Source organism: Dromiciops gliroides, chromosome 1 (assembly GCF_019393635.1).
Source record: "Dromiciops gliroides isolate mDroGli1 chromosome 1, mDroGli1.pri, whole genome shotgun sequence".
In the NCBI taxonomy this organism is placed as follows: Eukaryota; Metazoa; Chordata; class Mammalia; order Microbiotheria; family Microbiotheriidae; genus Dromiciops; species Dromiciops gliroides.
The window spans coordinates 459,138,270-459,151,812 of record NC_057861.1 but is presented as its reverse complement, the minus strand read 5'-3'; the positions used below and the strand labels follow the sequence as shown (position 1 = coordinate 459,151,812).

Here is a 13,543-nt window from a genome sequence, read left to right as displayed (position 1 = left end):
TATCATATACGCTATATAGAGGATGAGATGGGGAGCAATGTGGCCTGAACTATGATGCAAATAAGGATCACTGAAGGGTGTTCCCAGGTTTACCATCTGTATCTAAAATAAGTGTCAGAACAACACTGAAAGTCTCAGAACTCTGATCAATGCAATAACCAACCAGGAGTCCAGTGGACTCATGAGAAAACAGGCTGCCCACCTTGTGATGGAGAGGTGAAAGGCTCTGAGTGCATATTAAGACATTTTTTCAAATATGCCCAATGGGAGAATTTATTTGTCTTGATATATGTGTTTGTAACAGGTGGTTTTTCCCCCCTCTCTTTTCTTTTTCTTTTTTTTGGTGAGGCAATTGGGGTTAAGTGACTTGCCCAGGGTCACACAGCTAGTAAGTGTCAAATGTCTGAGGCCAGATTTGAACTCAGGTCCTCCTGAATCCAGGGCCAGTGCTCTATCCACTGCTCCACCTAGCTGCCCCTCCTCTCTCTTTTCTAACTTGGGGGAAGAAGGATAAGATAGAAAGAAGGCAGATTTTCATTGATTGAAAAATTAAAAAATAAAATAAAGGTCAGTAGCATAAACACATAGTTTGTTTCAACCTGTAAACAACCAAGGTAAAATAACACAGTATAGCAAATCAAATTTGTTTTGTTTTGTTTTTTTAAAAAAGTTTATTTGTTACAAAATGTTAAATACTAAAGCTAAAAACATATAAATTCAAGTCAGGCTATATTAAAAGACAAACATACCCTTCTATTTGTGAAATTATTAAAAGTCTGAATGCAATACATGCCTTAATGAAATAAAAATAACTCTTTAAAAACCTTTTGATCTACTCTACTGTGAGTGCAGTGTGTATGTATTTAGCAACAACTGAAATGTTAAATTTGACCTGAAAGGGAACATCTTATGTTACCTAATACAAAAGCACTCCACTGTTTAGGATCAAGTATCTTATGCTGATGTATTCAGATACTGTTACTAAAAATTCTGCATTTCAAGTCTAATCTCCTTACTATATGAACACAATGTAATTAGGAGCACACAAAGAATTAAATAGAATGGGCCTGGACCAGAAAGAAAAGGCCTCAGTCTTTCTGTATAAAGCATTTTCTCCTCTAATTAAAATGGTTGTTAAATATATTCTAAGAGAAGCAGATATTAGCTCAAAGCACCTATTTAACTAAATAACTGTCATACACACAAACACATGCATACATGTGCACAAACACACAAGCTAGAATTTATTTTGAGTAACACTCATTTCCTTCAAAATCTCTTACAGGCATTTTCAAATAAATTTTCTTGTGCTTTATTCCCAACCTTTTAAGAACTCCCAAGACTTTCCTGTGAAACAATCCCAAAGGGATTTGAAGCTTACAAGCAGACTAATTAAAAACTGAGTTGGTTACTGATCTCATGAGTTTGAGAGCATATGTCTCATTTGAATTTCTGAATTGTAGCCAAATAAGGTGGTGGTACAGCATTTTCATAATAAAACCCATGCTCAACACTAATAATTCACTTCCAAGTCTAACTTTCTGCTCAGGATCAGACACTAATTAAATAGCTGTTTCTGTTCAATTTAAATAACCAGATTTTTCCAAGAACAATTTTATTTCATCTGTTCACCTACATACACAAATTTTATTTTCTTAAGTTTAAATCCACTGATTTAGAATTATAAATGATGCCATTTGTATGAGAGGAAAGGAAGTGCTTATGAGGAATGAAATGCTATCCTTGACTAAAAACATCTATTATCTATATCCCTGCATTGATTCTTGCCAAAAGAGAATTTCTCAATGGCTGATTAACTCAAGGAATTTCAATGAAAAAAATAGCCCCAAAATGTGTGCCCATCATTTCCTCAGGCACTGCCCAGTTGAGATCTAGTTTGCTGGCTAGATGTCTACTGGGAGAATGTACATCCTGCGCAGTCAAGGAATAGATTTCTGCCATTTTACAAATTTTATACTCAAACTTTCCTTGACAAAGGTTCAAAGGTGTCTTCTTGATTTATAGACAAGGAAACTAAAAGAAAGATTGTAGGAGACGAAAAAGTAATGTGCCCACCAATATAAAGCAATGTGGATCCTTTGAAACTTGTGGGTTTTATCAAGACATCTATCAATACACTTAAGATAGAAATGAAACAGCAATTCTTCCTTCCCTCCTACTTCCAGTTTCAGTGGATGTGTGTCCTGAATCTTCCCTCTGACTTGCATCCCTTTCTTGGAACTATTTGATTTTTCTGAATACTTTTGTGAAAGGGTCCTAATAATACTGTTCACGTGGCCATTTAAAGTCAACCACACAGCCTTTCTTAGGTTTTTTGGGGGTTTTTTTGGCAAAGAATTCCAGTCACCAGAGCCCTGGTACTGAACTACACATAGAGAAGGGCACTGTTATACCTCAAGCTTAGCGGATTATTTACAATTTTTAAAAATCCTTTGAGTGTTTATTAGTGAAAACATTAGGAAGTATCTTTGCCTGTAAATGTCTTTAACCTCTTTACCTTCCCAGTATTAGATGTTTTGAGCAATATCACACATGTGGCCATATAACATAGAGTCATTTGCACACACAAAAATGAAGTTGTAAAACTTCAACAGGTCACTGTACTCTCATACTTACCTGCCAATGGTGGACCTGGGCTGCCCTGGCAAAGCAGGCCCCTGGAAGGTGGCACCTTACCAAAATCAAGTAATTGTCCTATCATGTGAACCCTTGCCATGCAAATCCAGCATGCCCCCTCCCTCTCCTTTTAATATCTCTGGAATGATTCTTCTGACAAAGGGAATATTTGAGCAAAAGATAGTGCTATATTCCCTGCTCCATCAGGAATCCAGTTAGAAGCACCAGAGGTCCAAAGAGATAGCAAAGAGGTTAGAGAAAAGTTGGGTAGTTGAGAAGAAAAACCTAAAATATCCCTTCAAGATGCTCACTTGACACAAATGTGAATACAAGCAGTATTCACTTTCAAAATCTCAGGCATATGACAATACCTCTGGAGCAGCTCTTAAGGCAGCCTCAATCTGGAAGGTGGCAGAGGTTCTTGAAATTTACCATTACAGAAATAGCTACAAAGACTTTTTCTCAATGTCCCCTATTTTAACCTGACCATTAGATATAATGGAATTTAAGTTTACTAATACTATGCCATTGTTTTTTTTACAAAATCTAAATTAATTTAAACATTTCTTACCCAGAAATTCACAATATTATGGAAGCAACAGAACATTTTAAAAGAAGTGGCTGCACAGCAGCTTTCTAGGCTGAGATAAAACCTTATTCTAGCCTACAGTGTATTTGCATCCCTTTTAAGACCACAAGAGTGGCTATCTCAAAGAGAACTAATAAGCACACACTGCACTGGATGGTTGTTTGTTGAATATCTGGGTTATCGATTTCTGTCCTCACTAGAATTTTACTGGTGCTCACAGATCTTCCAGTCTCCACAAGCAAACAGAAATACAATCTTCAAGTTACATTACTATGCAACGACATTTCCGGGAGTGAACATACTTCCTGTATTCTGCAAGTTGTTTCAAATATATGTTGGATGGCCATCTGTGCATCTCAACAAAACTGCGTTCTTCTGCTAAAATTTTTAGAGGGGAAAAAGTGTTAGATGTAGAATATTTTAACAAAAAACACATACATGCAACCTAAGGTTCTAAAAGTTCATTTCAAACATGTTTTAAATAATATTCCTTCAAGTCTGCCTTAGTTCATATGAGTTCTAAGTCTACTGAAATTATAGATGTTTTCAGGCAGCATTATAAAATTAATACATTAATCCTTTCCAAACAGAATTTATCAATGGCTGATTAATTCAAGGGGTTTCAATGGAAAAACAGTCCCAAAATGCATGCCCATCATTTCCCCAGGCACTACCAAGATGAGATCTAATTTGCTGGCTAGATGTCTGCTGGGAGATTGCACACCCTGTGCACTCAAGGAATGGATTTCTGTCATTTTACGAATTTTATACTCAAACTTTCCTTGACAAAGGTTGAAAGGTCTCTTCTTGATTTATAGACATGGAAGCTAAAAGAAAGACTGTAGGGGGTGAAAAAGTAATGTTCCTACCAATATAAAGCAATGTAAAACTTTTAGGTTTAACTATCAATACACTTAAGATAGAAACAAAAAAGCAATTTTTCCCTTCTGCCTACTGCTAGTTTTTGTTGTTGTTTTACGGGGCAGTAAGGGTTAAGTGACTTGCCCAGGGTCACACAGCTAGTAAGTATCAAGTGTCTGAGGCCAGCTTTGAACTCAAGTCCTCCTGAATCCAGGGCTGGTGCTTTATCCACTGTGCTACCTAGCTGCCCCCTGCTAGTTTTAATAGATGTGGGTCCTAAGTCTTTCCTCTGCCTTACATTCTAGCAAGTCTAGCATAAGTAACAACTCTGCTCCACAATACTTTTCAATTTACAAAGCTTTTTCTTCACAATAATGAGTATTGCAGTGTCAATATTACTGTACCACTGTCAAACCCTCTAGCACATAAACATGTCATATAACACTCTGTCCGTAAAGAATGCCCTAATTGGGAAATTCTTTCCAGCTATAAAGAAGGGAAACATCCTAGAATACCATAGAGATAATAAAAACTGGAAATGAAAAATATGTTTCCTGGCTAACTTTGCACTAAACTTTCACATTAACAAGAAACTTCAAAAGTGAGAAAGAAAATAGTGCTTAGTAGGGGAGTTTTAGCTTGCTATTGTTTCTTTCTGCTTTTCTGTGGGAACAGAAGGGGAGACAATGGCTGATGAACCTCTCACTAGAGAAAAGTCCACCTGTAAGGGCTTTTTGACACTCAAAAGTATTTGGGACTAGGAAACTAGGAGGAAGGAAGAGAGAAAAGGTAAAACAGTAAATATGAAAGCCGTTTGGGCAGAGTATAAAGAGTATAAGAATGTAATATACAATCCAAGTAATCACCAAGGAATGTTTAGGGTCTCCCGTATGTAATTGTATTTCAAAGGACAATATTTTACCCTCCAGAACTGAATCCATGTAATAATAAAAAGGGTTCTGAAAATGTAGATCCAGAGGCAGCTTCTAAAGATTTAATTTTGGGGGTGGCTAGGTGGCACAGTAGATAAGCACCAGCCCTGGAGTCAAGAGTACCTGAGTTCAAATCTGGCTTCAGACACTAGAGATTTACTAGCTGTGTGACCTTGGGCAAGTCACTTAACCCTCATTGCCACGCCCCCCCCCCCCCGCCCCAAATCATCATCTAGTAAAGACTTAATTTTCTCTTCTCTGACCTACTCAAACTGGAAATCTAGGTAAAAGAAAGCTGTCTTCATTTGGCCCTACTTGAGTTTCCCAAATTCTACACTAGTTGAAATCTATTTAGTAACAGCAAGTAAGCTGAAGGGGTGAATACACAAACACACTCTAGTAAGGCCCAACAGCAGTTACACCCTGCAGGTGGACCACCTATGCAAAGCCCCAGTAACCAGACCAAAAAGGAAATATGTGGATAAGTCATATTTAGAGAGTTGTTCACTTGGAAATTTCTGAGACATTCTCTCACCCTTCATACCCACTTCCTGTATAGTATTTGGCTAGCTAGGATTTAAAATTTAGGTCTCCTGATTTCTAGCCTAGAGCTCTTGATGATAAAGGCAAATAAACTGTAGGGGACAAAGAAGTCAACAAGCATTTATTAAGTGCCTACAGGGAAGAGAAAAGAGAAGAGGGAACAAAAGGGGGGGGAGGGAGTAATTGGGCTACATTTCAGCTTTAGCTAGCTTTTATTTGGATTTTAGAATTCTACTCAATCAGAATTTTAAAAGGATTTCACAGGATCAAAGATGTAGAGCCTTTGGGATACAGAAGCCATCTACTCCAACCCCCTCTCTGCCTCATTTGTGGACAATTAGGTAGCTCTGCCCAGTAGAAGTTAACAACAACACCTCAGACACTTTTTTTTTTTTTTTTTTTTTTAGTGAGGCAATTGGGGTTAAGTGACTTGCCCAGGGTCACACAGCTAGTAAGTGTTAAGTGTCTGAGGTCAGATTTGAACTCAGGTCCTTCTGAATCCAGGGCCGGTGCTCTATCTACTGTGCCACCTAGCTGCCCCACCTCAGATACTTCTTACATGATTACGATTACAGGCAAGTTACTTAACCTCTGTTGGCCCAGGTTTGCTCATCTGTAAAAAATGGGAATAATGCACCTACCTCTTAGGCTTGCTGTGTGAATCAAATGAGATATCTGTAAAGCACTTTGTAAACCTTAAAGTACCATAAAAATTCTAGTTATTAGACATGATGAAAATAAGGCCTAGGGAAATTTGGTAGCATGCCCAAGGTCACAGATAGAAAGAACCCTAGGCAGAATTTGAACTCTAGCTCCAGAGTCAGTGCTCTTTCCACCATGCCAGATCATTTGGGATAAAAGGCTATTTGGGGGGCAAAGATGAAGAGGGGGAAATGGAAATGAGGGAAGGAAAATGACAGAAGGGGAAATTCAGGTAGATTCAAGAGCCCTTAGTGAGAAGGGGGAAAGGTACCTAAGCCAAACCTTTTCTGCTTTTCAAATGTGCCCTTGCAGATAGCTTTTTAAAACAATAAAACAAAACCCTGTGACATTTCTAAAATCAAAGCTATGCAGAGGCAATTCCAAGGACCCATGATGAAGAACTTCACCACAGTGACCCTAAGATTAATAAGTAAGAATTAATGCTGACTTAGGCTTGATTAGTGGTGGTGGACTCAATCCCTAGGTACATACCTGCCTAAGAGGTGCAAAGCAACATTAAAAAATAGAACCAAACTGACGGTCATTATGAATGTGCACCAGGGCTGGAGCTCAACTTTTGTGTTCCCAATCCTGCAGCAACAGAAAAGACTCATAGAATCCTCAGGGTTATAAGTGATCTTATAACAGACAGTAGTCCTGAGGGGGTCATTCATCTGCTGCTTTAAGATACAAAACTTGGTAATTTATGCTGTAAATCATTCTTTATACCACTATTACCCAAAGCACATATTCTTTGCCCAAACTTTTCTTGTTAAAGTAATGAGTACCTTTCAGTTTAAGAAGGTTCCTTTTTACAAAGATTAAAGTTTAATTTGCAATTTATGAGCTTAAATATATATACATACATATACATATATAAAATTATAATTTAAGGGCTTAGAGTTTCATTCCTAACAGATATTGAAGTATATAGTGTGAATTTCTAAAATGGGCTAATTTTTACAACAACATTTCATTCAAATTAATGATGAGCATATATAGAATGCTTTATGGTTTGGAAAATGCTTTACATATTTTCTCATTTGATCCTCACAATTTTGTGAAGCAAGTGCTATATATCTCTATTTCACAGATAGGGAAAATGAGGCTGAGAGAGGTTAAGTGACTTGCCCAGGGTTACACAGCTACTGGGTGTCTGAGGAAGGATTCCACTCAAACTCAGAACTTCCTGACTCCAAGGCCAGAGCTCTATCAACTACTTGCACTTTTTGGGGAGGGGGTGGTGGTGAGGCAATTGGGGTTAAGTGACTTGCCCAGGGTCACATAGCTAATAAGTATCAAATGTCTAAGACCGGATTTGAACTCAGGTTCTCCTGAATCCAGGGCCAGCGTTCTATCTACTGCGCCACCTAGCTGCTCTGACTACTTGCACTTTTAAGCGATAACTCGATGATCTGCAAATACATATAAATTATAGATACAGACTAACTACTTGTTCCTTCTTCCTTATCAAGATCACAATGGAAACTAGAGAATTATATAAGTGAAAAACCATGTTTACCTAGAATCCAAATCCAAGTTTTCCTCTGCTTGGGCACCAATAACATAAATACGGTGAGTATGACAACAGTAAGGACCTTTAGGATGATTAGAGCCCTTTTTATTCCAATCAGTATCAGTCAGTTTGATATGATTCCACAGGGGTAGTGATTCTAAGTTGTGTGTAACAGGCCTCAGAGCTGTGATCTACTAGTTATAAAGTTCACTTGCCAAACCACAAGAATGCTAATGACCAAACCCAACATTCTTGGGATGTCCTAATGTGATATGTCTCCCAACTTATTTTTGTAGCTCCAGACCATCCCTTCTTGCCCAACATGAGCAGAGGACTGGCTTATGACCCTGTCGAGACGATCCTTGCCTTGCCCATCCTGTGACAACCCAAGCTGATATATCATTTCTGGTCCTCCTGAAGGATCAAAAGGGAGGTCTATCAACCAATGAGAACCTGTATTTTACTTTGCCTCTTCTGAGTGTCTGGGTATCAAGCCCTATAAAAGGAATGCCCTGGGGAATAGCAGCATCTCAAATGGTGAGGAAGATCTGAGGTCCACATCTTTAGAGGGGGCCATGGATCCTTTAATAAAGTGCCATTGGCTCAGAGCTCTCCTCAGTGGTTTTTCTGGCAGATTGGACAATTTTGGAACCACCACCACCACCCTCCCCACCTCCCCACCCCCAATTTCACTGGGATTGGAACATTCATCAAAAATCCATAGTCTTACACAAAACAGAAGGTCATAAATGTAGAGGTAAAGGAGATTCTATAGGTCATCTAGACCAAACCCTTTTCTTTTAGAGAAAGGGAGAGAGAGGATTGGAGATTTGTCCAAGGTAACAGAGGTGACCAAGCTGGAATTTGAACCTGGATCCTTGCTTCAAAGCCAAGGCTCTTTCTATTGCACCATGCCTACTATCTGAGAGGTTATCTGGAGTTTGTGGGAGTCACAGCCTCTCCTCTGCCATCTTGGCTCTGCCCCCTACAGCTCTTTTAAAAGGTGGAGTGGGGGAAACATTTTGGAAAATGTAAATTCCACTTTAATCATCCATTTGCGATGGTTTAAAATGTTTGAAATAAAAAATCTTTTTTTATAAGACTTAAAATTGTTCCTTACCAGTATTCCCCCGCTCCATGCAATAAAAGATCTAATACAATAGTATGGCTGATTAAAGATATGAAGATAACATCCCCAAATAAGAAGCATGACCAAATACAGCAGGAAGTACTGAGCAACACAGGACCTGATGACCTGTACCCTACACGCCTGTAGGTGCACCTAGATCACGTCCTCTTTACATAATTAGCAGTGTCACTCCCTGTTATATTACTGTTGGACTATATTTTTCAAGTGTCCCTGGAGTTCTACACAAGCACCTTATTTAATGGTGGCCTTGGGGTCCATGCACATATGTGTTCATATACGTGTCAGTGACCAGGGTGGGATTTGAACCCAGATCCTAGGATTTAATACTGGGAGGAGCTATTACTCTAGCCCTGTCCTTTTACATAGGAGGAAAATGAGTTATTACAGAACAGTGACATGACCTGCTCATTCTCCTATACCTATGTGAGCCATAACTTGAACCCAGGATTCTTGATTCCCTGTCAAATACTCTTGCCACTGCACTCCACATGTCTTACAAATGACATCATCTTAGGGCCAGCCCAACATACTTTTGTGACTTCAGTCATCTGGGAGAGGTCATAAAACAGACCTGGTTTGTGCCATATCCCACTCTCCCATGAATAGTGTGGAAACAGAGTTAAATGTGTTCCCTTAGACCATGTTTCTCTCTGAAACAAAACATGTTATTTTGAATTAAGTGAACTGAATGAATGAAAAAGCATTTAGGACACACTTATTTTTGTGCCAATTATTATGCTAATCACTGGGGCTGTCAATTAGCAGCCTCAGATCAAGAGGGGGAAGGGGAGCCAGGTTGGAAGTTTTTCCAAGACAGCAGGGAGGTTGTCAAAGGAAGAAATGGCTGGAGAGTAGGGAGTCACTGAGTCAGTGTGAAAAACAGGAGTAAGGAAACACACTCACACACACACAAACCAGGATGATCTTCTTGGGGTACGTTCTAAAAATACATATTTTGTTTGACAATAAATATTCAATGTTTTTTCAGCAATCTATTTTTTCCCCTTCAAAGTAAATGTTTTGCAAAAAAGAAAACACAGGGGGGCAGCTAGATGGCACAGTGGATAGAGCACTGGCCCTGGAGTCAGGAGTACCTGAGTTCAAATCCGGCCTCAGACACTTAACATTTACTAGCTGTGTGACCCTGGGCAAGTCACTTAACCCCAATTGCCTCACTAAAAAAATAAAAAAATAAAACACAGGATTGTGGAAAATGAAAAACAAAAGTATAAGAGGCTCATGGTAGCATAACCTCAGTGATCTTTTCATACCTTTAAGTACACATTAAAATCTCAACTAGAAAAGCCTCATAAAGGGAAAATGAATTTGAGTTGTTCTGTCTTTTTCTGAGACAAAGTCATTCCTAATGTCCTATGATCAGAGTACAAGGAGTTAAGGAAAATATGTTGTGTTTGGCCAAATACAGGACAGCATGTGAATAAAATTATAAAAAGGACGAATTCCTCAAATGTAGAGGCACTAGGTGACACAGTGGATGGAGCCCTAGGCCTGGAAGACCTGAGTTCAAATCCAGCCTCTGACACTTACTAGCTGTTTGTTCTGGAACGAGTCACTTCCTCTCAGTTTGCCTCAGTTTCCTCAACTGTAAAAATGGGTATAACAGTACTTACCTTGCAGGTTTGTTGTGAGGATCCAATGAGATAATATTTCTAAAGTGCTTGGCAAAGTGCTTGGCCCATAGTAAGCACTATATAAATGTTAGCTATTATTGTTGTTATTATTATTTCTTTCTTCCAGGGAGTGTAAAACCCTATGTAAATCATCTGTGTTAAGAATCTTATTCCTATTATACAAATGGAGGATAAAAGACACCAAGGAATCAAGGGTGGCCCAGTTAGGGGCATGAGTCAAAATAAGGATGTTCTTTGTTCTTTATCCCAATTAAGTGCTTTGTTTATTTGCCTTTTGAAGACAGGCCATTTCCTTTCCCCTCAGACAGCAATTTTAAGCACCCCTTACCTTTGTGGGGGGGAAGGCTATATTTAAGTAGTCTTTTTTCCTGAATAGAAAATGTTTTCAAAAAACATTTCTTGATTTAATTAGAGAAAATTTTCTTTTCTCAAAAAAAATTACATTATATTGTGAATTAATAATCACTTAATTAACACACATTGGACACCTACTATGTAGCAGGTACTATACAAGGTACTAGGGACACAAAGACCACCCCTCCCCCACAAAATGAAATAAGCTCTACTCTCCAGGAACATACATTCTATTGGTAGAAACAACATGTAGTTATATAAGTAAATACAAAAAAATTTTACAAAATAAGTACAAGGAAGTTATATAAATACAAGAAAGGGAGGCACCAGAAGACTTCACGTAGAAGGTGGTGCTTGACCTGTATCTGGAAGGAAGATGGAGTCTGTGAAGCTGAGGTAAGAAGGGGGTACATTCCAAGCATGGAGGGGGGCAGCCAAGGCAAAGGTTGGGGAAGAACAGAGAGAAGGACAAGTTGGCTAGACTCTAGAAAGAGGAGGAAGGAAGGGGAGGAAGATAGAATGAGGCGGTAAAGGTTGCTTGAGGCTTGGTTGTGAAGACTTTAAAAGCCAGAGTTTATATCTTATCCTAGAGATCTACAGGAATTTATTAAATAGGAAGTGATTAGGTGAGATCTGAGCTCTGGCAGCTGTGTGGGGAATGGACTGGAGTGGGGCAGAATTGAGGCAGGCAGACCAGGCCATTGCAATCGCCTTAAAGTCAGGTAGTGACAGTCTCCACCAAGGTGATGGGTCTTATTAGAAGCTGATTTCCAGTGATGTTATGGAGGGAGGAAGGGCAAGATTCGGCAACTGGTTAGGTATGTGGGGTTATTGAGGATAAGGAGTCAAACTTACCAACCTGAAGGACTAGAAGAATGGTGGCACCTTCCACAGCAATAGGGAGCTTTGGTAGAGGCGTAGGTGTGAGCAGAAAGATAATGAATTCTGCTTCAGATATGCCGAGTCATATGACCCATACATGTAAGAACAGGAACAGATAAATGGTCCCCTCTGATAATTATTTTATTTGCTTTCTATGTTGTTGTTCAGTCATTTCGTTCATGTCTGACTCTTTGTGACCCCATTTGGGTTTTTTTGGTAGAGATACTGGAGTGGTTTGCCATTTCCTTCTCCAGCTCACTTTATGGATGAGGAAACTGAGCCAAACAGGATTAAGTGATCTGCCCAGGGTCACACAGATAGTTAGTATCTGAGGCTGGATTTGATCTCAGGTCTTCTAACTTCAGGCTCTCTAGGCCCTCTATACATTGCACTACCTAGCTTCCCTATGTATTTATCTGTTTTTATTTTTTATACTCTTTGTTTTGTTTTCTTATGTACATACTTTTTGCTCTGTACAGCCTTTGGCTCAAAGCAGTCTTTCTAATATTTTTTTTCCTAAACTACTTGCTTTCTATATAATCACTTAAGTCTCTCTCTAGTTATATATGTGTGTGTATATATGTGTATATATACACACATGTATGTGTATGTGCTTGCTTCAAAAGAATTTTTCAGCAAAGCTCCAAGTCCAAATTTTGTTTCTCTTTGAAAATGTGAAAACCAGTGAGATGATAAAAAGAGACATACACAAAACAGGATCTCCATACCCTAAGAGGGCACTCTTCTCCCTCCTCTTCACACACACAAAAGTAAGATATTTAAATGAATCACAATGGAAAATGCCACCTGTCACAAATGCTGTGAGCAGGTTTGAAAACTGCTCACCTAGCACAGGTTGAACTTTTACCTCGATGCAACATGTTTAATCCACATTTTAAAAGGAATTTTCACTGTTACTCTTATAAGAACAAATGTACATTTCTGTTAATTACACCTCAAATCTAAGTACTGTGATCTCGTTACAAAGGTTTCTTTTTAAAACAGGAATTGGCAAACTACCTGAGAGATCTTGAAAATCTGGCTTTTGACTGAAGATGAGGTAGTTAGTGGCAATAAAATGAAGGAGCCAGGTTGAAAGGCAATCAGAGTTGTGAAACTGCAAGAAAAAAGGGAATTAAAACAACACTATATGTGATGATCACCAATGTTATTAGGATGAGGGAAAGATACAAGAGAAAATAATGCTGTGTCCTACAAACACATTCAATATGACTCAGGACATGACATTCCAGATGCACAAATTGTTTTAGGGGGCATATTGAACCCAGTCTTTATAGATGATGCTTTCATGAGTCCATGTGTCCACCAACAGAGAACAGACCTGCCATACAGCAAGTGTTGTTGTTGCTGCTGCTTTTTCTGGAGGTGGATAAAATAACATCTCATGGATGAAGAGCCTTCAGCACCTTTAGTGGAAAGTAACAGATCCTGAAGTCAAAACTATTTCTAAAGACTCTGGAGAAATCCCATATACTGCAGAATAGATAAAAATAATTCTCTGCAAACTGAAATATATGCACCACTATTCTGCTTTCTAGTATGAGAATTTGAAAGTTATGTTCAATGACATCCAGTCAGACTTAAAAGTTTTAAATGTCAAAACCAAAAAGGAAAATGGAAAAACCAAGAAATGTAAAAAATGTTTCTTTGAATCAAAAAATGCTCTGCTTACAACTTATCTATTCTGTAGCCTAGTTTTGTAAA

The 13,543-nt window shown here is 38.6% G+C and overlaps 1 protein-coding gene across 7 annotated transcripts in view; it reads right to left on the bottom strand.

Annotated features, from left to right (window-relative positions):
• Positions 1-664: 664 nt before the first annotated feature.
• Positions 665-13,543, bottom strand: part of RHOBTB3 (Rho related BTB domain containing 3) — an 84,623-nt gene continuing 71,744 nt past the window's right edge. For 2 of the 7 annotated variants that reach the window (XM_043964874.1, XM_043964873.1), the window contains exons 11-13: positions 12,839-12,935; positions 11,792-11,881; positions 665-3,604 (exon numbers count right to left, since the gene is read on the bottom strand). In XM_043964874.1, coding sequence (XP_043820809.1) covers positions 3,489-3,604; positions 11,792-11,881; positions 12,839-12,935 — 303 coding nt within the window. In that variant the 3' untranslated portion in view covers positions 665-3,488. Of the gene's footprint in view, positions 3,605-11,791; positions 11,885-12,838; positions 12,936-13,543 lie in introns of all 7 variants that reach the window. The other 5 variants (XM_043964876.1, XM_043964875.1, XM_043964878.1 and 2 more) reach the window with 5 other exon arrangements.